This window comes from Pseudochaenichthys georgianus, chromosome 3 (assembly GCF_902827115.2).
Source record: "Pseudochaenichthys georgianus chromosome 3, fPseGeo1.2, whole genome shotgun sequence".
NCBI lineage: Eukaryota > Metazoa > Chordata > Actinopteri > Perciformes > Channichthyidae > Pseudochaenichthys > Pseudochaenichthys georgianus.
The window spans coordinates 19,448,248-19,473,704 of NC_047505.1; the positions used below are offsets into that span (position 1 = coordinate 19,448,248).

At 39.3% G+C, this 25,457-nt stretch overlaps 1 protein-coding gene across 1 annotated transcript in view; it reads left to right on the forward strand.

The window, feature by feature from the left end:
* The window catches only part of LOC117468091 (protein kinase C-binding protein NELL1-like), a 363,350-nt gene that overhangs the window by 327,926 nt on the left and 9,967 nt on the right, over positions 1–25,457 (forward strand). The window contains exons 16-17 of the mRNA XM_034112071.2: positions 15,127–15,267; positions 24,028–24,221. Of these exons, the coding sequence (XP_033967962.1) occupies positions 15,127–15,267; positions 24,028–24,221 (335 nt within the window). The remainder of the gene's footprint in view (positions 1–15,126; positions 15,268–24,027; positions 24,222–25,457) is intronic.

The window sequence follows — 25,457 nt, forward strand, 5'->3', positions numbered from 1 at the left end:
TTAAACTAACACCACTAACGTAAAAATAATAGTAGTAAGGAACATTTCTCTGGGTTTTCTCTGGAAGTTTTTCCTTGTACGATGTGAGGGTCTAAGGATAGAGGGTGTCGTTTTTCTCATACTGATATTCTGAACAATCTGTGTTGTTGTATTTGCTGTAAAGTGTCTCTACTGTAGGCTAATTTTATTATATGTACAGCACTTTGGCTCGACCAAAAATCGTTTATAAATGTGCTATATAAATAAAACTTGATTTGGTTTGATTTGAAAATGAAAAAAAACAAAACCTGATGAGTCATTTAAGTGCTGTCAGTGTTGATTTCCCATGAAGACATGTTCTCTAGTCAAAATGTCACTGTCTTATTGCCCGTCTGTTTTTATCTCATGTATATCTGTCCTCTCTGCTTCTCTTCCCTCCTATGTAATAAAACACACCACTTCTCCACTTACTCCGCCGTGTATACCATGCTCGGTTGGAGGTTAAAGGTGGGGTAGGTAACTTTGAGAAACCGGCTCGAGATCGCTAGAATTAGAAAATACACAACCGGAGAAAATCTGCCACTTCCTTATAGAGCCCCTCCTCCAACACACACGAACGCGCACATGACCAATGAGGGCAAGACATAAGTTTGTGCCCCGATGGAAGGCTGACAGGCAGGTAGGCCATTGGTTGTACTTTTTACAGTATTACGGCTTCTACAGATGACATTTTTTTATGGATTTTTTGTCAAAGCACTTAAGATATTCATTGCTATCGGGATGTTAAGAGCATTCCATGGAATATAACAAAGTGTATCTCGAGCCGGTTTCTCAAACGTACCTACCCCACCTTTAAGAGCATCTAAATATAAAGACGATGACTACGGAGTCAATCTTCTTACTTATCTTTTCATCTTCTCCTACGATTAACCTCTCTTTGCCACCCATCCACTGTTTGATGCTCGTGACTTTTTTCAAATAAATGTTTAACTCTTGAGTCTAGAGTCTAGGATCAAAAAGTTAACCGCTGTCCAAACAATGAACACATGGTTCACACAAAGTGAAGGGCATTCTTTGTCAAAAATGTAGTGCAAACAATACTGTTGGATACATGGTCGATTTATAACATAAGGAGCCACAAGTTTGCCTTTGTTCGATATGTCAGAATATGCTCAGTAGCAACAGCAGTGAGAGGAAAATGCTTCACGTTTTTCGATCTGCAATACAGAATAATGTGTGTTGGAGATTTTTGCTTCAATTAAAATGCAGTAAATGCGACTTCAAAGTGTGAAACTGACAAACTAAAAGTTAAAACGATGTAAATGCAGTAGCTGGCCGTGCATTTCACACCTAGGCCTTCACTAGTTTCCTACCTGAATAAATCCATCTCCACAAGTTATAGATACAAAAACGCAGTATACTGTAAGAGGAAAGTGCATCTCGGATAGGTATCTAATGTAGCGAGAATGAATGCCATTACTAAAGCAAGAAACCTTCTTTCACTGCAACCACATGCAGTCATAATAAAAGGACAAGAAAATATGAAAAAATGTAAATCAAAAAGTAACTTTAGCCTTTACTCGCCAATGCATTGGATTATTTGAACACAAAATCCATCCTCCTTTCTTTCCTCAAGAAGAGTTCAATTACTCTGACTGAATGTTGTACAGATTATCTGAGTTTTCAGTTCCAATAATAAATCCTGTTCTAACGCCATGGAGGCTAATGCTGAAAGTCAAGTCTGTCCGGTCGAATTTCAGGCAACACCATTGTGGAGCTCCGTTTCTCTGTGCAGTTGTTCGTTAAGCTGTAGATCCACTCGAGTTTCCCCTCACTTTTCAAAAACACTGTTGCTTGTAAGAGATCCAGCCGTGCTTTGGTGTCTCGCTGCTGCCTGGGTTAGACAACTCAAGTTGGCAAACCCTTGATGGCTCCAAACACCAAGTTGATCATTAGCGAATATCAGTCATTCCTAACATTATCAATCAATCAATCAATGTTTATTTATATAGCCCAATATCACAAATGTTACATTTGTCTCAGTGGTCTTCACAGTTTATACAGAATATCAGTATGACAATACGACACCCTCTGTCCTTAGACCCTCACATCGTACAAGGAAAAACTTCCAAAGAAAACCCAGTTTAAAGGGAAAAATGGGAGAAACCTCAGGGAGAGCAACAGAGGAGGGATCCCTCTCCCAGGACGGACAGACGTGCAATAGATGCCGTGTGTAAATTGAAAAGATAATACATTTGCAACATAGGTAGTACAAATGTTTGGAAATGCATGTGTGTATAATAGGAAGATGAATCCACGAGGATATCCATCCAGGACCACAGCCACGACTCAAGATCCAGCGCTCGCGATCCAGGACACAGGACCGCAGGATCATCCATGACTCCGGATCCCAGCGTATATAGACACCAAAAAGAAAGACATTTGGGGAAGCTGGGTTAATCGGAACATGAGAGTACACAGGTATAGACAGAGAGAAGAAAGAAGTAAGATGTCCCCCGACAAACTAAGCCTATATCAGCAAAACTAGGGGCTGAATCTAATCAGCCCTAACTATAAGCTTTATCAAAAAGGAAGGTCTTAAGCGCACTCTTAAAAACGGATAGGGTGTCTGCCGCCCGAACACAAACTGGAAGCTGATTCCACAAATGTGGAGCTTGATAAGAAAAGGCTCTGGCTCCCATTGTACTTTTAGAGATTCTAGGAACAACCAACAACCCTGCATTCTTGGAACACAATGCCCTAGTACAGGGGTCTGCAACCTTTTTGACCAAAAGAGCCATTTTGCTTCTTTTTCCCAAAAAAATTTTTTGTCTGGAGCCACAAAACATATTTCATAGTTTTTTATTGTTATATCAGACAAAAACTACAGTTTTTTTTTGCATTTATTAGGCTATTTATTACATGATATAAAACTGTTAACCTCTAATAAGAAACAAAGAACTTTTATAAGGAGAATTAAAAATAATACACAGGCCTACTTTATAATAAATTAAACACAGCACTTGGGGAGTCCTCTGCACATTTGAAGGGGAAAAAATATTATTAAATGGGCCCACTTTGAAATAAATAAAACATATATCTGCACCCTAAAAAGAGTTAAAGATAAGAATGGAGAAACCAGCTCGAGTGCGCTAGAATTTGAAAGTACACAACCGGAAAAAATATGCCTCTTCCTTGAGACTTTCTTACAGAGCCCCTCCTCCAACACACACGAACGCGCACATGACCAATGAGGGCACGATATAAGTTTGTGCCCAGATGGAAGGCTGACAGGCAGGTAGGCCATCCAGTTACTTTAGCCGGGCCGGCTCAGATGATTGGTCGTGCTTTGTACAGCGCTACGGCTTCCAGAGATTCATTTTTGTATGTATTTATTGTCAAAGCATTTAATATATTCATTGCTATCGGGACGTTAAGAGCATTCCATGGAATATAACAAAAAGTGTTCTCTGAAATAAATTACATACCCCATTGAATTATGACTGAAGATCGTCAGCTGGCTTCCTCTCCCTCGTAAAGGCTGCACCACCGTTGACAACTTCTCTCTACATATCAGACATACCGGTAAACCAGCATCGTTTGCTGTGAAAGCATACAACTCTGTCCACGCAGAATTAAATCCTGTGTTCCTCCGGTACTTTTCTTTGATTTGTCCATAGTTCGCTCGTCGAGCCGGGGGGTCAGGTTATTCGCCTCCAAGAAAAGGCGCTCGCGCGGGACCGGAGCAGGATGTGACGCATATTTTAGTTGACCTAATTAAAACCGTTTTGTTTTTTATTTATGTCTCACAGTATCACCTCAAAATACAACATACGAAACATTTTCAACCATGCAACACAATATAAATAGTCCTACAAATACTTTTATTTTATTTCCTTCTTATTTTTGTCTAAACTCAAGGGAGCCAGAGCAGAGGGCTTAAAGGGCCGCATGCGGCCCGTGGGCTGCGGGTTGCCGACCCCTGCCCTACCGCTCGTAGCTAGTGAATTGGAAGTGGTTGCTAGCTTCACCAAATCAATTTCTCCTCTGCTGTCAGCCATTGTGGGTTGAAAAAACAGCTAGCAACCACTTCCAATTCACTTCAAAATCTAACCGCAAATCTGATTGGTCAATGCAACAGTTTAATTGCCATTCATTTTAAGCTACGAGCACCCGCACTGTTGATTCTGAAGGCCTCGGGGCAGATTCCTTTGACCCAGCAACACATTCTGACTTAAATATGATTGGATAAAAGCTCCAACATTAACAACCATTACTGGACACAGTACAACTGAGCGCAACAACAGATACAAGATATAAAATGAAGAGAATAGATTATTGGAAATAATTGAATAACTGTTGTTAATAAAATGTTAGTGAAAAAACATTAAAAGGTTAGTCGGTGATTCAGATAGTGTTTAGGCCAGCAGAGAATGTCTTGCTGGCCCTGACGGCCCACCATTGTTTAATACTACTTGACTGTGGTCACTACAATTGGTCTTTTGATTCAGCAGCTTGTAAATGTAATTTAAATGTAATGTTCACAGACTATCAGGTAAACTGTAACATCAAACACCTACATCATTTTTTGTCTGAAAGCATATTACTGTCAATGGTTCTTACGACATTTTCCGGATGTTATTTCAAGGTTGGGCTGCTATAAGAAAAACCATGAAAAGATCAGCAGGCCCCAGTATTCTCTAGTTTGGGGATTATTTTAACTATGTGTGGATTACTTCCATTTCCTTTAGCAGTCCGAGACGTCGTAAAGTCGTTGCGTTTCCATGTTGGGATAATCCACAGGCGGGGAGGAAGTGAAGCCCAGCAGAAAGCACTTAGTGCTCTCGTTTGCATTCTAATGGAAGGAAAGAGAAGGAAATGTGATATGCTGTCGGGCTGCTTTCCTTCCTCTGGCTATAACAAAGATTGATGGAGTGTGTGTGTACTTGAGCATATTGTACTTTATACCACAGGAAGGTCACCTGTCCACATCACTGCCACAGATGGGAAGGGCTGTTCACACACACAAACAAGCTAACAAATAGCTTTATAGGACTATTGAGCAAAAGGAATTATTAGCTGTGTGTGAATGAAGTGATCTTTTATTGCGATCCCAACTCGTCTATGACCAACGTTCAGGGAGCTCTATGCAAGTCAATGGGACTCCCTGATAGTTGAAACTCAATGCTAAAGGGCCCCCCCTTGCATTGGAAAGTGATGACAGGGACCCTCACATGACTTCAACATAGGCCGAGTTGGGAGTGAGAATGTGTTGGAATTGTCAGTAGAAATGTCACTGTTCAGATTAAGGATATTATGTAAAGGTTACTTATCGTAACCCTAGAACTTTAAGTACTGGTGGAGCCCTTGGCGTACATATTCCTCAGGTGTTACTGTTATTGAAGAGTTTGGTATTCATTCTTACCTCTGCAGAGAATGTTATGATGTTGGCTTGGTTTGCATGTTTGTCTCTTAGATTGTCAGCAGGATTTGAAAAAAAACAACTTGAAACTTGATTGAAGAGTGTAGCATGAGTCAAGGGAGAACCCATTCACTTTTGGAAAATATCTAAATCATCAGGCAGATGCAGACATTTTGTTTCACTTTCGTTGAGTTTGCATGATTTGTGCATCCTTTACATGGTTTCCTAATAACTGGGAAATGCACATAACAGGTTGGAAACAACAACTCAGTACCAGTTATAAATATGTGCTCTAATGTTCTGTGCAAATACAACACATCATCTCTATTGAGTCCATGTTGTTTCAACATTACAACTTACACCTCATGAACACACCAAAGTCAGAATAACAACTTCCCAAAGAGGCCTTTTCATGTTCTACGTGTTTCTATTACCCACTAAGATCAAAAGTTTATCCACCATCAGGTGTTGCCGCTCTTTGTTGTTTGACTTCATTCATCATTTACAACTGTCTTATATATTTTAAACTAACACCACTAACGTAAAAATAATAGTAGTAAGGAACATTTCTCTGGGTTTTCTCTGGAAGTTTTTCCTTGTACGATGTGAGGGTCTAAGGATAGAGGGTGTCGTTTTCTCATACTGATATTCTGAACAATCTGTGTTGTTGTATTTGCTGTAAAGTGTCTCTACTGTAGGCTAATTTTATTATATGTACAGCACTTTGGCTCGACCAAAAATCGTTTATAATGTGCTATATAAATAAAACTTGATTTGGTTTGATTTGAAAATGAAAAAAAACAAAACCTGATGAGTCATTTAAGTGCTGTCAGTGTTGATTTCCCATGAAGACATGTTCTCTAGTCAAAATGTCACTGTCTTATTGCCCGTCTGTTTTTATCTCATGTATATCTGTCCTCTCTGCTTCTCTTCCCTCCTATGTAATAAAACACACCACTTCTCCACTTACTCCGCCGTGTATACCATGCTCGGTTGGAGGTTAAAGGTGGGGTAGGTAACTTTGAGAAACCGGCTCGAGATCGCTAGAATTAGAAAATACACAACCGGAGAAAATCTGCCACTTCCTTATAGAGCCCCTCCTCCAACACACACGAACGCGCACATGACCAATGAGGGCAAGACATAAGTTTGTGCCCCGATGGAAGGCTGACAGGCAGGTAGGCCATTGGTTGTACTTTTTACAGTATTACGGCTTCTACAGATGACATTTTTTTATGGATTTTTTGTCAAAGCACTTAAGATATTCATTGCTATCGGGATGTTAAGAGCATTCCATGGAATATAACAAAGTGTATCTCGAGCCGGTTTCTCAAACGTACCTACCCCACCTTTAAGAGCATCTAAATATAAAGACGATGACTACGGAGTCAATCTTCTTACTTATCTTTTCATCTTCTCCTACGATTAACCTCTCTTTGCCACCCATCCACTGTTTGATGCTCGTGACTTTTTTCAAATAAATGTTTAACTCTTGAGTCTAGAGTCTAGGATCAAAAAGTTAACCGCTGTCCAAACAATGAACACATGGTTCACACAAAGTGAAGGGCATTCTTTGTCAAAAATGTAGTGCAAACAATACTGTTGGATACATGGTCGATTTATAACATAAGGAGCCACAAGTTTGCCTTTGTTCGATATGTCAGAATATGCTCAGTAGCAACAGCAGTGAGAGGAAAATGCTTCACGTTTTTCGATCTGCAATACAGAATAATGTGTGTTGGAGATTTTTGCTTCAATTAAAATGCAGTAAATGCGACTTCAAAGTGTGAAACTGACAAACTAAAAGTTAAAACGATGTAAATGCAGTAGCTGGCCGTGCATTTCACACCTAGGCCTTCACTAGTTTCCTACCTGAATAAATCCATCTCCACAAGTTATAGATACAAAAACGCAGTATACTGTAAGAGGAAAGTGCATCTCGGATAGGTATCTAATGTAGCGAGAATGAATGCCATTACTAAAGCAAGAAACCTTCTTTCACTGCAACCACATGCAGTCATAATAAAAGGACAAGAAAATATGAAAAAATGTAAATCAAAAAGTAACTTTAGCCTTTACTCGCCAATGCATTGGATTATTTGAACACAAAATCCATCCTCCTTTCTTTCCTCAAGAAGAGTTCAATTACTCTGACTGAATGTTGTACAGATTATCTGAGTTTTCAGTTCCAATAATAAATCCTGTTCTAACGCCATGGAGGCTAATGCTGAAAGTCAAGTCTGTCCGGTCGAATTTCAGGCAACACCATTGTGGAGCTCCGTTTCTCTGTGCAGTTGTTCGTTAAGCTGTAGATCCACTCGAGTTTCCCCTCACTTTTCAAAAACACTGTTGCTTGTAAGAGATCCAGCCGTGCTTTGGTGTCTCGCTGCTGCCTGGGTTAGACAACTCAAGTTGGCAAACCCTTGATGGCTCCAAACACCAAGTTGATCATTAGCGAATATCAGTCATTCCTAACATTATCAATCAATCAATCAATGTTTATTTATATAGCCCAATATCACAAATGTTACATTTGTCTCAGTGGTCTTCACAGTTTATACAGAATATCAGTATGACAATACGACACCCTCTGTCCTTAGACCCTCACATCGTACAAGGAAAAACTTCCAAAGAAAACCCAGTTTAAAGGGAAAAATGGGAGAAACCTCAGGGAGAGCAACAGAGGAGGGATCCCTCTCCCAGGACGGACAGACGTGCAATAGATGCCGTGTGTAAATTGAAAAGATAATACATTTGCAACATAGGTAGTACAAATGTTTGGAAATGCATGTGTGTATAATAGGAAGATGAATCCACGAGGATATCCATCCAGGACCACAGCCACGACTCAAGATCCAGCGCTCGCGATCCAGGACACAGGACCGCAGGATCATCCATGACTCCGGATCCCAGCGTATATAGACACCAAAAAGAAAGACATTTGGGGAAGCTGGGTTAATCGGAACATGAGAGTACACAGGTATAGACAGAGAGAAGAAAGAAGTAAGATGTCCCCCGACAAACTAAGCCTATATCAGCAAAACTAGGGGCTGAATCTAATCAGCCCTAACTATAAGCTTTATCAAAAAGGAAGGTCTTAAGCGCACTCTTAAAAACGGATAGGGTGTCTGCCGCCCGAACACAAACTGGAAGCTGATTCCACAAATGTGGAGCTTGATAAGAAAAGGCTCTGGCTCCCATTGTACTTTTAGAGATTCTAGGAACAACCAACAACCCTGCATTCTTGGAACACAATGCCCTAGTACAGGGGTCTGCAACCTTTTTGACCAAAAGAGCCATTTTGCTTCTTTTTCCCAAAAAAATTTTTTGTCTGGAGCCACAAAACATATTTCATAGTTTTTTATTGTTATATCAGACAAAAACTACAGTTTTTTTTTGCATTTATTAGGCTATTTATTACATGATATAAAACTGTTAACCTCTAATAAGAAACAAAGAACTTTTATAAGGAGAATTAAAAATAATACACAGGCCTACTTTATAATAAATTAAACACAGCACTTGGGGAGTCCTCTGCACATTTGAAGGGGAAAAAATATTATTAAATGGGCCCACTTTGAAATAAATAAAACATATATCTGCACCCTAAAAAGAGTTAAAGATAAGAATGGAGAAACCAGCTCGAGTGCGCTAGAATTTGAAAGTACACAACCGGAAAAAATATGCCTCTTCCTTGAGACTTTCTTACAGAGCCCCTCCTCCAACACACACGAACGCGCACATGACCAATGAGGGCACGATATAAATTTGTGCCCAGATGGAAGGCTGACAGGCAGGTAGGCCATCCAGTTACTTTAGCCGGGCCGGCTCAGATGATTGGTCGTGCTTTGTACAGCGCTACGGCTTCCAGAGATTCATTTTTGTATGTATTTATTGTCAAAGCATTTAATATATTCATTGCTATCGGGACGTTAAGAGCATTCCATGGAATATAACAAAAAGTGTTCTCTGAAATAAATTACATACCCCATTGAATTATGACTGAAGATCGTCAGCTGGCTTCCTCTCCCTCGTAAAGGCTGCACCACCGTTGACAACTTCTCTCTACATATCAGACATACCGGTAAACCAGCATCGTTTGCTGTGAAAGCATACAACTCTGTCCACGCAGAATTAAATCCTGTGTTCCTCCGGTACTTTTCTTTGATTTGTCCATAGTTCGCTCGTCGAGCCGGGGGTCAGGTTATTCGCCTCCAAGAAAAGGCGCTCGCGCGGGACCGGAGCAGGATGTGACGCATATTTTAGTTGACCTAATTAAAACCGTTTTGTTTTTTATTTATGTCTCACAGTATCACCTCAAAATACAACATACGAAACATTTTCAACCATGCAACACAATATAAATAGTCCTACAAATACTTTTATTTTATTTCCTTCTTATTTTTGTCTAAACTCAAGGGAGCCAGAGCAGAGGGCTTAAAGGGCCGCATGCGGCCCGTGGGCTGCGGGTTGCCGACCCCTGCCCTACCGCTCGTAGCTAGTGAATTGGAAGTGGTTGCTAGCTTCACCAAATCAATTTCTCCTCTGCTGTCAGCCATTGTGGGTTGAAAAAACAGCTAGCAACCACTTCCAATTCACTTCAAAATCTAACCGCAAATCTGATTGGTCAATGCAACAGTTTAATTGCCATTCATTTTAAGCTACGAGCACCCGCACTGTTGATTCTGAAGGCCTCGGGGCAGATTCCTTTGACCCAGCAACACATTCTGACTTAAATATGATTGGATAAAAGCTCCAACATTAACAACCATTACTGGACACAGTACAACTGAGCGCAACACAGATACAAGATATAAAATGAAGAGAATAGATTATTGGAAATAATTGAATAACTGTTGTTAATAAAATGTTAGTGAAAAAACATTAAAAGGTTAGTCGGTGATTCAGATAGTGTTTAGGCCAGCAGAGAATGTCTTGCTGGCCCTGACGGCCCACCATTGTTTAATACTACTTGACTGTGGTCACTACAATTGGTCTTTTGATTCAGCAGCTTGTAAATGTAATTTAAATGTAATGTTCACAGACTATCAGGTAAACTGTAACATCAAACACCTACATCATTTTTTGTCTGAAAGCATATTACTGTCAATGGTTCTTACGACATTTTCCGGATGTTATTTCAAGGTTGGGCTGCTATAAGAAAAACCATGAAAAGATCAGCAGGCCCCAGTATTCTCTAGTTTGGGGATTATTTTAACTATGTGTGGATTACTTCCATTTCCTTTAGCAGTCCGAGACGTCGTAAAGTCGTTGCGTTTCCATGTTGGGATAATCCACAGGCGGGGAGGAAGTGAAGCCCAGCAGAAAGCACTTAGTGCTCTCGTTTGCATTCTAATGGAAGGAAAGAGAAGGAAATGTGATATGCTGTCGGGCTGCTTTCCTTCCTCTGGCTATAACAAAGATTGATGGAGTGTGTGTGTACTTGAGCATATTGTACTTTATACCACAGGAAGGTCACCTGTCCACATCACTGCCACAGATGGGAAGGGCTGTTCACACACACAAACAAGCTAACAAATAGCTTTATAGGACTATTGAGCAAAAGGAATTATTAGCTGTGTGTGAATGAAGTGATCTTTTATTGCATCTACTGTACATGAAAAGGCTTTACAAGGCGGGTGATGAATGGGCTTTTAAATAAAAGGTGCTCTCCATAAAAAGAGATAGAGCGTCCTGGTAGAATTAGTATTTATTTCTGAGTTTACAATTGGTGCAGTGGATTATCACAGGTCTCAGATCAGAGGGATCATCTTTTCACTTTGGGTTTTCACTTTCAGCTCTTCTTTCATTGTGGATCCGTCATTGAAATATGTGTTGTGCTGATAAGCATTGTCGTCACATTTAAATACATAGCATTAATTTAAAGATGGCAAATATGGCAGGCAGGATTTTGGCAACGTACTGCATGTAAAACAGTTTTATTTCCCATTTAATTTATAGAGCACATTCATGCTCCCTATAGAATGAACCATTCCCAGTTCCCTCATGCCATTGTGAGGATAATACGTTGTTGATCGATGGGAAAATTCACAAGTGCACAAAAAATTTCAAAAAAGGAAGACACATTTAAACTCAAAATGTATGAAAATTACATTTGAATCTTAACAAATAGTGAATATTGCAATACCGCCTCCAAAGAGCCAAAACTATTATTTATTCAAGGTGAAGACAATAATCTGAAAGTCCACCCCTCTCTCACTCCGGAATTCCTGTTCATCTTTGGGTGTACTAAACAAAAAATACACAAGACCTAACCCCCAAAACTTGTATGATAAAGTATATAAATATTACAAAAGATGGAGACAGTAGGAATGGATAAATGGAGACAAAAGGATTTCCGAAAACACTTAATTGCATGCCGGAACAAAAAAAACATTGCTTGAAGTTCAGGTTGGCAGTGACAGTTTTCAACACCTGGAAGCTAAATCAAGCAAATGAAACTAATGATCAGCTGTGTCTGGATCAGGTCATTGAAATGAGCATTCCTCTTATAGGTTGTCTTTTCTATAGGTTCATTGTTCTGCTATATATCTATAAGATATTTCTCCACACTTTTCACCCAGTATAGTTTCAAACACCTTGACACATTGTTAAAGCTGATAGTAGGCAGGTCAATTATAGCCATAGTTTTTAATTCCAGGGCTGTAGAGTCCAAACAGTGAAATGTGTGTCACTATCTGCTGTGACTTGCAGAGAAGCCAAAGATACATGAAAGAGAGAGCAGATTAAATAAATGTTGAACGTTTTAATTTTCCATTCAAAAATGTATTTAAGATGAAAAGAAGAATTGCAGCTCTTAAAATACCTCGCAATTAAAGTGGTTGTGTTTGATAGTAGCAGTGAAAAACCTTTTGTCACTTTTCATCAATTATGGACAGTGTTGCAGTGTAGAGCAGAATTACTGTTATTAGGAAGGAGTGCAGCAGAGGCACCTTTTGTTTGGCACTGTAGATTTCCAGGCAGGCCTTTATGTTCCCCTTCCATTGCTTCAAGAACAAGAACATACTTATTTGTTTTTGCAAAGCAAGGCAGTGTACTGAATTTGTAGTTTAAAAAAATATGCCTAAATTGAAAGTTTGAATGTTGGCTATTAAAAAGGAATACATGTAATGAATAACTAATCTTGCCTTATTTTGATTAAATCATTGTGCCATAAACAATATATGTTGTTCGAACCAGAACAAAATCCTCATGTTGGCAGAAAAGTGACGGGATCTAAATGAATCCCATCTCAATGTATAAGTCTACAGTAGAGATGCAAGAACAATTGTTCATCGTGAATGTATGAATTGAGGATTGTGAAGCAATTTGAGAAGTTCTGTTCTTTAAAGAGGCCCTATTATGCTTTGTTGGGGTTTTCCCCTTTCTGTCGTGTGTTAAATAGGTTGTTGTGCATGGAAAGGGTCTGCAAAGGCTGCAATCCCATAGTTCCCTCCAGAGGGAGGCCCCTTTTAATAGATTTTGCCCAGGTGTAATTAAATCTGGATCACAGTTACATAAGTTTAAAAATATATATATCGGAAGTATTAAAAGTTATTTGGTTGAAATAAATTGGGTTGAGGAAGTTATTGATGAATTGGATCTCAAGGAAACCATGCCACCATGCAACAGGCCCAAGCACGCAGACGTATGCTTTCTCAGGCACACGCACAGCACTGCTCTTTTGTTAAAGGGTTAGCTGCTCTGCGTCACCAGTCACCTTTAATCTTGGTGTGTTTCAGTGAGATGTCAGAGAGGGAATCTTTTGGTGTAGCTCTGAGCAGATCTCTGACCCGAGAGGCTGACAGAGGGCAGCCCCCCAAGCAGCTGTCACGTCTTATTACCAACAGACTAACAACACAACCTCAACACAAAATGCTAAACGACTCAGCCTGAGTCTCTTTTTTATCTGTATAGAGATAAACATGTGTAAATTGTTAAGTGTGTGTACACTGAATAACAACATATACTGTAAATTAGTTACAACAACGTAAACATATATATATTTTACTAATTATAGTATTTATGTAACCCATGAATGGATAAACTGTTTAAAAATAACATACTTTAATTTGTATTAAAGTATACATATTTACTTACTGATTGGATTAAAAGGATGACTGGCAGATATTCATGACCATATAGCAAGTATTACAACCTTTGCAGAACATTTTGATTTAAGCATATATAATAATAAGAATAATATAATTAAGAATATATGAATCTCTCTCTTCCCTAACTCAACTAAAACTAAATGTATTCTCAAACTAAAGACCAGAGGTCAGGGGCCTTAATTGAGCAAAGTCCATTTCAAAGACAGCTTTCTTTTTAATCTCACGCCGGTTTGTTTTATGACAGTTGCGATTCTATCACAATCATACAAATGTGTCCACAGACCAACACACAGCCTTTTGGAGAATATGCCTGTTTTTTATCTGACCAAGACTTTACTTAGAAGATCAACATCTCTTTCTTTTATTTATAAATTGTATATGTATTGTCTTTAAGCATTTTCAGCCCATCAGATAGCTGTCTGCAATGGTAAAAGTCAGTGTGAAGGTGTAAGGGAGATAAAAGACACAACCTTCCCTCATGTCGAAAATATGCATCCGTATCGGCGAACTGCATGAATAGCATTTACTTTCTTTTGAAATACATAACAAGCTCCGCAAGCTGACAACTGCAAATCTATTCAGTAAAGAGATCTGTCCTTATTAAAGTAAAGACGGAAAGCAGAGAACATCTCCTGAAATAGCCAAAATGTGTCCGCTGTTATGTTAGACATTTGTATTGAAGCTGAACTCAACAGAGTCTTAAAGAGCATACAAAAAATGAAGACACTGATGCAGACAAGAAATATGCTTTACATTTTCTGACGTCTGTCATTCACGATGGTGCCATATTAAATCAGATTAAGAAATTAGAAGCTTTAAACTTGTTTGTTACCAAGATGTTGCTTTCCTTGCATTATTGGCGGTACTGCTTTGACACAATACTGGACATGAATATTAGGACCCATTACATACCATGCAGTGCCTGCTGGTTAAACTATTAAACATTTATTTGTCGATTTGCTTAAAAAATGTGGGATTTCCCCTCTTCAACGACAACATTAAACATGATCCTATCCAAACGGTGCTTATACTTTTCCCCTGCTATTGATTGCTTTTAGGTGAATGAAGGTGTGACTGAAGGTCAGGGTTAAACCATCAGGGTGTGTGCTCAGGTCAGGTCTTATGCAGCCAGAAGCTAGAGAGCTGCATATGAGAAGCAAAGCTCACTCCATACATAATGGATGAGAGGGATTTGCTACTCCGGAGAAGTAGCGAGGACCTAACGCCTCTGGGCTGGTCATATGTATGCACGCCACACACCAGAAACAAAGCAAGCGGAGTAGAAATAGCAGGATGTGCGAGGAAAAGAAAAAAGAGAAGTTCAGGAAGGAAACAACTCTGCTGTAAAATGGTGTGATTTCCAATAAACTCTGATTCCTGCTGCGGCAGACAGAGCTGCTGAGATGTTTTGGGTTGGGTAATGTGGGTAGCGGCTGACCCAGCTCATCTGTTGTGGCGGCGGTTTTTCGCTCTGATTTGATCAAAATCTGCTGTTGTATCGAGCACTGATCAAAAGACAGGCAAACAAGGAAGAAGCTGAAGTTTCAAGTTTAAGTTTCTGAAAATAACTTGGACTGATGCTGACGCTGCTGTGTGTTTTTGTGTCCTCAGATATTGACGAGTGTGCAGAGGGCCTGATCGAGTGCCACAATCACTCTCGCTGTGTCAACTTGCCCGGCTGGTACCACTGTGAGTGCAGAAGTGGTTTCCATGACAATGGCTCCTACCTGCTCGATGGGAGATCCTGCATTGGTAAGCATACGTTGCATTGTAAATATCCTTATCACTGCTTGAAATATCAGTGCCTGAGCGCACCACTTAATTGCTTTGCTTATCCCCCCATTTCTGTGTTCACAAGCTCATGAATTATGAATACTGTCACTGCGAGGCTTGCTCTGCAGGTCCCTTTTATCTCTGGTCTCCTACATCATAACTTTATTGCCATTCTTTGTTTCATTTATGCTCTTTGAAAATCTAGCATGTACGAAGACAGATGCTGGCTTGATGTTATACAGTATATGGATATATATGTGTGCTTTAATATGCCATCCAGCTGGTTGTCAAGCCCACTCAGTTTTCTCAGTTTCTCCCTTCATTATTCTATAGGCTTGCTCCATTTAGAAAGAAAATTATGGGACGAATATTTATTTAAATAATGCTAGACAGAATTGTGGAAGATTAAGCACATAGGGTACTCCACTTGGGCAGCAGGAATGAGACGAGATAAAAAAAAATGAAATATAATATTAATGGTTATGAGTAAAATAAACAAGGCACAGAGGAAAAAAAAAAAACGTTAGGTCCACTGGCATCAGCTCAACAGGTCGATTGGGCCCCTGGGGTATTGTTGCTTACGGTCCCCACAGACATCGGATCATCACTGCTTACGAGCAGGCTAATCAGAGGTCTTCACACCTTCACAGCTGGGGTTAACATGCGGTGTGTATCCCACACACACGATCCTTGATGAGATATTCATGAGGAACACACGTTAGCCTTGTGCTGCTTGAAGATGTTGAAATGCACCCTCAGTCACAGGCGCTCCCACAAAACCATAAATTCCCACATAAAGAAACATATAAAGTAAATTGGTACTCTGTATATGATGAACTGTAAACTAAAGCTTTAAAATGGACTATAAAGTATTTGCCTCTGAATTGTAGTGGAGAATAATTTGAAGTGGCAACGAATGATAATACTCAAGTTAAATGCAAGTACCTTCAATTTGTACTTAAGTACAGTAATTCAATAAATGAACTTGTTAGCTTTTTACCCCCGGTTATAACACAGTGGCTCAAGAGGAACAATAGAGCAATAACTGAAACACGAGCAAAGAGAAGTCAATAATATTTCAGTTGAGTTTACTTCTGCTGCTTATCTCCCCCCCATATCTGTAATGCGGTCAGGTTTTTTATTCTACTATCACATTATGCTCTGTAGTAAGTATTATCCTGCATGTCTATACATTTCCAGGCACGATTATAAGCTGTTTTTCTTTTACGTTGCCTGGAAACTGTTCTCCTGCTAAATCTATGTTTCTTATTGTGTTGGAGCTCGGTGTCCAACAGTGCGGCAACTTAGCCACAATTAACCTGTGGAGGTTAGGAAATGAAAAACAGAAACTCAATACTGAGGACTTCCACATTATCTGAAACAAAACATATTTGAAATGTTGAATACAAAGATTTGTTATACTTTTGTATCAGTTGTGCAGATTTGAGCCACTCAGATGCTGCTAAGTATGTTGATCAAATAACATTGATCATTTTGATCAGTTTATACTGTTTTATTATTTCCAGGAATGTTTCAGATTTAGTTAGAGGAAATGTATTTGTTTTCCAAATCTGGTAAGACGCCCTTACTGAAAACAGGTTCCCGCACGTATGGTAAAATGTTTACCATTGCAACCGTCTTAGTGTATTTCTGTGCTGAAATATCTTCCATAAATCAGCACATACATTACCCGCACATCACGATTTTCAGTGGTTCAGCATATTACAGATGACAATCTGCCTGAAGGAGAGCAGGACCTCAGAATAATAAATATCACTCAAAAAATCCAAGGCACTGCTTTTATTTTTGCCGATAGCACTTAATGTAAAACTGTAATAGATGCAGCAAACAGGACCGCTTGACTGAATGAAACGCTTTCACTTAACATTTAAATATAAATGCTACATCAGCAGCTCGCTTTTGAATGATTTACTTTGAGGGGGAGGTATGATTTCAGAAGCTTCCCTCCGAAATTGGTTTCACTCAAATGTAATTCTTATGGAAAGTGATGGACAGACGGACCGCATATGTCAGACTAGTCCATAGCATCTCAGTCACCAACTCAAATAGTCTCTTACGAATGTGTCCATCCTCAGATTTACTGTTCATTCTCAATTCAGAGTTGTTAGAAGGCAATAATTCGCAATAATGAATTCAGTTGAACTATATATGTTCAATAAATCAATTGCAATAAGCTATATTATTTTCAAAATGGCTTGGTAATATTTACATGTTGGAATTGGAGTGTTCCTTAATATGTTAAACATGAATACAATATAATTTCACAGCCAAAACATTACATGAAATGGACACACAGGCTCTGAATGAATAATGTCTGATAATGTCCAAGTCTTATAATGCCTTGCTGTTCATTCTGGCATCGTCTTGGCTAAGTGGTAGTGACAAAGTGGAAATTAGAAGTCAGCAGGAATCGTTTGGGTCTATTTATCGTTTTATAATTCGATAATGTAAAAATGATGGAGTTCATGTCTACATCAAACGATGAGTTAAGAAACCAATCTTGTCCCCATGATCTGTTTTAACTTAACACTTGAGTCCTGCTGAGGGAATGACTGTGCACATTCAAAACAACTCTTATTCTCTTCTGTCAGTGTTGAAAAAACATGGCAAAAATAATTAAAATGTCACAATGCTAACATCTTGAGTATCACAGATAGAAGTTTAAATAGTTATTTCACTTATTGGTTATATCAAAGGAAAAACATCAATCTGCAGGGTGTCAAAAACTCAGCCCTTGTAGTTGAGTCCATCCTGCGAGCGATGGTGAAATAAAGTTTCAACAATTATTTCTGAAGTAAATACAAATTCCTGCCATTTGTGGTCAGTCATTTCCTAACTGTACTACTTTTGTGTCACTTTATGGCTCTTAAGCTCCTCCAGAAGTTGCGTATTTAGCAAATGTTTGGCAAAGCATCGGACACTTGGAACATATTAAACACACAAATCAACGGCAGAGAGGATTATGCTGCGGTAATGGTCTGAGTCCATGGACAATTCGAAATTCTTCTTTTTGGTCAGGTCCAATGTAAACGTAAAGGTCGTTTAAGTCTCTTGATTCAAGAACATTATGATTACTGTGTTTCCATTGCACCAGGCCAATGCTTGTGTGTACATTGAAAGTGTGTGCAGACAGCTAAGACCAAAGCATTTTGTTCACATTGTTTGTTTTTCTACAAAGAAGTTTCCAATCAGAATGATTTAAAAGATGTTGTAATTACATAAACAAATAGACATATAACTCATTTCTGCAGCAAATGACTCAAATGAAGACCTCACTTATCAGTCAGAAGTCTAATTGGACATTAACACTGAGACCAAAAGCATACATATTCCTATCCATGACAGGAAATATGATGTTTACTATGTAATGAGTGAAAGCATTTATGAGCAAGTCATTGAGAGATGCCATTAACCACATTGCTTTTAAAGACGTTACAGCATAAATTGATACAAGTGTGTCATATTGTGTGTATCACATATTAACCAGAAAAGTGCTTGAAGTTGTGACAGTGAAACCCCAACCTTTTCTCCCCCCACTTTGCAGTATTAAGCTGTCAGCCAGCAGGGGAAATAAGTACGAATGACACTTTACCAGGATGTTTCCCCTCTACAATATCCCTCCAACCCACTCTCATGAGTCAACCAAACAGAAAGTAGCATTTGGTAATAAGAGAGACGGATCAAAGTAGAGAGAAGCGGCGTCAGCCAGTTAACTGTATCAGCGGTTGCATGTTGGCCTACAGTTTGTGAACAGTAGAAAGCAGGAAGGGCGAGAGTTAGTGGGCAGATGGAGGAGGATAATGTTTTGTCAAAGCAGTGTCTTTGTCCGTGTGATGTATAGTGGTGCACATAATTCGCTTTGTTTCCTTAGATTTAGTTTAACTTTCAGATGCAAATTAACACCCAAAAAGCATCACTTTCACACACTATTTTCTGAAAGACACAAAACCTATTAAGGGTAATGAGTTGCTGAAGACAATTTATTATATCCAGTGTTTTGCCGCCACAGCAAATGTGGGAATTATTCAGAGTTGGTGAATGTTTGTGGCCTTCCACTTAAAGGATGTGCTGGGTTTTTGTCAAATGAACAGAGCACTGTGTGCTAGTGGTGATAATTCATGTTAGGCACAAGGAGCAACTGGGTGTGCTGCTTTTTAGGATTCCCACTGGGTGACACATGAATCTAAAAGAGTCTTTTATCTGTGATGAAATGCGCTCTTCCACTTTGGGTTATACCTTTTATGTTGAACAGAATATATTTTTATCCTCCACATGTTTAATGCATTTTTACACATAAGAAGCATAGTCAATGGGTTCATATAAGTGGTAAACATCTCACACCAAATTTAAACCGGAAATAAGATCACTTAATTAAAATCACATTGAGATTTTTTACAAATGAAAACATGATTAAATCTAAAAAAATGTACTCAAAGTGATCGTAGTCCACAGTATGTGGTTAACTCCAAATGTCTGGATTAAGGATGACAGCTAAAAATAATAAAAAATCAAATCAAATGGTGTTGTTTATTAATTAATTCCTGTTTCAGCAGGCTTTAACAAACACCATTTCCCATTAGCCCTATATCTTCGCTGTTCAACCGTCAGCATCGTGACAAGACATGCGAGGAAAAGGTGCCACAGCGAGTATAGACAGGTCGTTACTACAGAGCAGACTGAACTCTCGAGCTGATTCTAGAAAGAAGATATTAATGATATAAGGTTGTAAAAGAACATCGTTTAGAATGTGTTATATTTGTAGATGAATCCAGTGACAATGAATAAAGCACCATCTTCTCTTTTGGAGGTGTGGTTTATGAAAAGCAGATTTAAAAGATGTATTTTTTTTTAAATACAGATAAAAGAAAGACAGGTTGAGAGATTGCAATGATATACAGAAGGTGGATGTAAAATGTGTAAAATATAATACGTGCTCACTGTGCCGTTGTTTTCCTATGGTGAGAAACATACCACCAAAATAGGAAGAAGCTAGCTTGGTGCTAAAGTTAAACAGCTGACTGGAAATCATGCTCCAAAGCGCTCTCAATTGCTCCCAACTGAGAATACCCCAGAGCCTACGTTTTTATTCAGGATAGTTCTATGCCGCAATGCATTCCCCTTATCATGTTGCGTTGTGTTGCTCTGCATACTGTTGTGTTGAAGAGCAGATGAGCTGAAAGCAGCCGTCCTTTTTCCTTCATTACTTTGACTGAGCGCTGCATGGGCTGCATCTCAAAACACATTTATTATGTCTAATGCCTTAGGGAGAGACAGGTGGCTTTAATAAACAGATTGTGCATAACGATGAGGATAATACACCATAAACCCCCCCCCCCCACACACTGTCACGACAGCGTGCGTGCATCATTTTCTCTCTCGCTGTCATATACATGACCTTTCCATATGGGCTGCCGGGAGATATACCAAAGAACTATGATTTAAATACTCAAATACTGAGCTTTCGGTTGCCTTCTAATTACCGACATCTGTCACAGGGATTTATTTGTGGGGTGTGTATCTATGCCTGTGTGAATAAGGATTAGTGCTCCCATGTGTAACCGTACATTTAGGTGTGTGTGTCATTTTCTTTATTTGCTTGGCTGTGCTCAGCTGGTTTCGCCGAAGGGCTTTGTGTTTGGTTGTTAGACTGTCTTTCACACACTACATGTAAGCGTACGCTTCATCTGCGAGCAGCAGCTTGTGGCTGAATGTGGTGAATGTAGCATGAAGAGCATTAATCCTTCACCAGCGGCATGTCTGACGGCATGTCTGACTGGCTGGTGATGGGGATGCAAATTGTTAAAGTTTATGTTGTGTGGTGTTTACAGTGTGGTCATTGCCAGAGGCTCTTAACAGTTTTATGTAAGTGTCCGTTAGTTAAAGTCATGTCTTTACTGCCTTGGGTTTTCCCTCCATAACATTACATTGTTTAAACAAGTTGTTTACGAATTCAGCTTTTTGAATTTGTTCTTGGGGTTGAGGCTACTGTCTATTGGTTTGGTCTATATCCGTAAGAATCACACACTTTAAAATCTACTAGGCCCCACATCTCAGTACTTTATAACTACTTTTGCAAAGGAGTATCATCTTTTTCTCGCTAGTTAACCGAAGTATGACTTTTTTCAAGAGGAAGGATTTGGCTTACTGGACCAAAGATTCAGCGTTTCAGACAGAGCGTGAAATCGGACAGTTTTTGAAAAATAATATTTTAAAACAGCTCAAAATACAACAGTGACAAAGTAAAGCTATAGACACATTATCGTTGAGTCCAGTCTGTTTATGTCCTTTACTTGCTACCATGCAATGTTGCTAGCCTATAAAACCTAAATGCATTGTATCGGCAGGGAAACAGAGAGGTGTGGAAATAAATATTTTCCCGTCCCAACAGTTTTCCATCTCACTTAACAGTGTACAAAATAAATGGGCTTGTTGACTGTGTTGCTCACACTGTGTGCTTGGAGTGAAACCGCACAAAACACGTAATTTCCAATCCTTTTTTAAATAAGCTTTCGGTTTTCTACTCGGGGCCTTTGTTCATGCTACACCAGTGGCCTGCTGTCAGGGTCGGGGGGGGGTGTGATCGATGTCTGTAGGCAGCAGGTGCAGGCAGGGGAGAGCAGAGCTAATGTCGAATGAACTTTCTTCTTTTCCTCTAACATTTAGTGAGGACAAAGAGAGTAAAATGTCATGGCTTCATGAAAGTTAGGGAGAGACTTTCGGCACAGTCTTTAGCAAAGAAGATGCCATCTGTCCCCTCTGCTCATGTTGTTTCGATTAGTTTGAAGAGAGGAAAAGTGATAAAACTGTTTTATTTCTTGTCAAATGATAATGCAATGACTTGTTTGGATGACGTTAAACATGTGCATGACAGACAATGTAATGTGATTAATAGCAAAAGTGTAACTATCCAGTATATCCACAAATCTCAACTGCTTATAGTCTTGGGGAGGCTGTGGCTCAGTGGAATAGTGCGCTGAACTTCGAATCAGGAGGTAGCAAGTTCGAGTCCCACTGCAGTCAGCATGTCGTTGTGTCCCTGGGTAAGACACCCCAAATTGCTCCTATGGGGATTGTCCACAGCAGTGGTTCTCAACTGGACCCACTTTTTACTTGGTCAATACATCGAATATTTCATTATGTGTTCATTTTTATCTGAAGTTGTAACCATGGATGTATAAAAAAGAGTTCTACCGCAAAGTTATTCTCCGTGGGGACTTCCAGCAACAATCTTGATTCTGATTGACCAGAAGACTCGAAATAACATCAGCAAAGATATTTTATTGAGAAGATGATCACTATGTGACAGAAGTTTTCAAAATGGTTTATGGTCTCCGGTACTTCCAGTCCAACGCCGACTGCATGCACAGCGTTAGAAAATCGGGCCTTCAAAATAAAAGTTTGACTTTTTCTATTTTTCTTTCTTCACACATCCGCGACCCACTCGAAACGGGTCCGCGACCCACTTTTGGGTCGCGACTCACTAGTTGAGAACCACTGGTCCACAGTACTGAATGTATGTAATGTAATGTCTATTTTGCAGTGCAATATATGTGCGGAGAAGAATCCTACACACAGTAATTTACAGGAACTGATTAAGCAAATTGAAGAAACTAAAACGGAGGTGCAAAGCTGCGGTTATCACTGGAGGGGATAACTGACCACAGCAACCAGTCATTTCTGCTTATACCAACAACTGAATGCAATTAATTTGAAGGCATGGCTCGAGGGCGAAGATATTAGTTTGTTCACAATACAAATATAACAAATGTTAACGTGATACATGCAGGGCTTCATTATGTGAGGACAGTGTAATTAAAAGTAAATGTGCACCACAGACTTTACAAAGTTCCCTTTTCCCTGGGCATAGCTAGTTTCATCTTGTGCTGCATTTGCGTTCTGCTAAATGACAAATGTGCATTTCTCCAAAAATATATTGCCAGGGATAACTAATCCAGTATGATTCAAAGCATCTATATTTGACAGGCAATTTGTTTAGTATATTGTGTGAAAAAGTTATACATGAAAGTCATATGTGTATTTACAGCATGGTGCTTATTGGTTCTTCCATACTATTGTAGTATGTCTTCTTCAAACCCTCAAGCTGCACTCACAGGCCTTTGCTCTTTGCTCACCGCCAGATGTGAAAACCGCTTGTTAGTCTTGCTCCTATGTTTAGGTCCCCTGCTAAATTGAGGCGCTACACACAGCTTTCCTCTTATTGGTTGAACGGCAAAATGTCTGTGGTAAACAAGGTCAAAGTAGAAATAAATAATAATGAACTTTGAGCGCAGCGCTTGGCCATAATTTCGGGCCCTATTTGAGCTAGAGAAATACAAACATCTGCAGTACTCCAATGTTGCAATCAACAATTTTAGACTTAATAGGAAATAGGTCACACCACAATACGTTTATCATCAGTTGCAAAAAAACTATTGGGCTGCAATATCCGTCCCTTTTTATGTTTAATTTCACAACCGGTTTTGTATTTTCAAATCAATGGTGGTATTTTTCTAGAAAGACCACTAAAAACAATGGAATACACTACAACGTCCTGACTTGCATGAACATTTAAAGCATGAATGTAAAAAATGGAGGTGTTAAATATTTTTGCTTCTTTTTTATTGTGGAAAAGCTAAATGTATCTTGTCCGGTATGTTGCTTCAAAGCTGAAGAATGGGACTGTTAAGCATATACCAAAGCCTACTCTTTTTCTTCCAGACATTGATGAGTGCCATTTGCAGACACACACCTGCTGGAATGACAGTGTGTGTGTGAACCTCCCGGGAGGCTACGACTGTGTGTGTACGTCTGGTCCGGGCTGCGGTGGCGACTGCACAGAGGAAGAAGGAATCAGACGCAACGGAGAGGATTGGAAACCCAGCTTTGACCGCTGTGCTAAATGCTCCTGCAAGGTACCGAAGAATTACACAAACACACATATTACTCTTGGACTCTTGCTCCAATCAAGGAGAAAGGTTGTAATTTCTCCGTTTACATTTCCAACTCCAGACCCTCAAGGTGTACGACAACAAAAACAGACTGACATACTGATGAATTTGCCATTTTGAGAATGTTCCAGACTAACTTTTATGCAGAGAATATAACTTTTTGAAGAGTTAGATGAATAAACAATGAAGATATGAATGATTATATAAAGGGAAATAGAGCTAAGAGGGAACTGGGCTGGTAAGAAATATGGAGCACCCATCAATCTTCTTCTTTTCTTTTTCTTTATCATGGCTAGTTTTCATGCCTTTTTTCTGCATCTAAAACAGTTTTCTTCACTGGAAGGTTACTTTAGGCAACTTGTTTTGGTGTTGTTGTATGGATGGTTTGGTGTTAAGATATCACTAGACCAACCAAAGTAATGTAGGTCTGGAAACAAAGCAACGTCAGAATCAGAAATCAGAAATCAGAATCAGAAACAGGTTAAATCACTTCAACAATGTTTTATAGGTTAGTCATTGGTGATAAACAGTCTAACTTTTAACCAGATAAACTTAGACACTCAACTCAGAAGAAAGGGCGCAAGTCATTTCAGATGCAATAATGCAGGAAAGCGATTTGCAGTGAGCTACGGTAAGCAAATGAAGTCAAATTTTAACCGGGAACTACGGTAATAGATTTTTGCAACAGACATATTTGAAAATCACTTTATTCTGCTCCTTAGTTTTTTCTTGCAAATAGGTTTGACCAAAAACGGTATGATTGTGTGAATGCCCATATTTCCTAGACGTTAGACTTCCTTGTCATGTTGCATTCTTCCCAGAGCTCAGCAATTAACATAGAGAAAACAAAGATATCACAAGTGTTAGAAGGGGCTGCCAAAACTACCAACAAATGACCCAAGTTGCTTATAAATCAGAATCATTTCTCAGGTCCAACTTTACCGAATGTACATAATTGGAGGCATGGTTTTGAAACAAACACATAACATATTAGATATTTTGAACAACTTTACATCCCGAGACCAAATGAAGCCCCAGGTGAAAAAGCACCTCATTGCTTCCATCTGTTTGTCATTGCATTTGACTAAATGTGGCATGGTGTGGCAGCAGGAAAGTTAGATATTGATCAGGTTTGTCTTTGGGAAGGTGAGGCTTGGTGATTGAGATTAATAGGAAACAGAGACAGAGGGTTATTTGGTA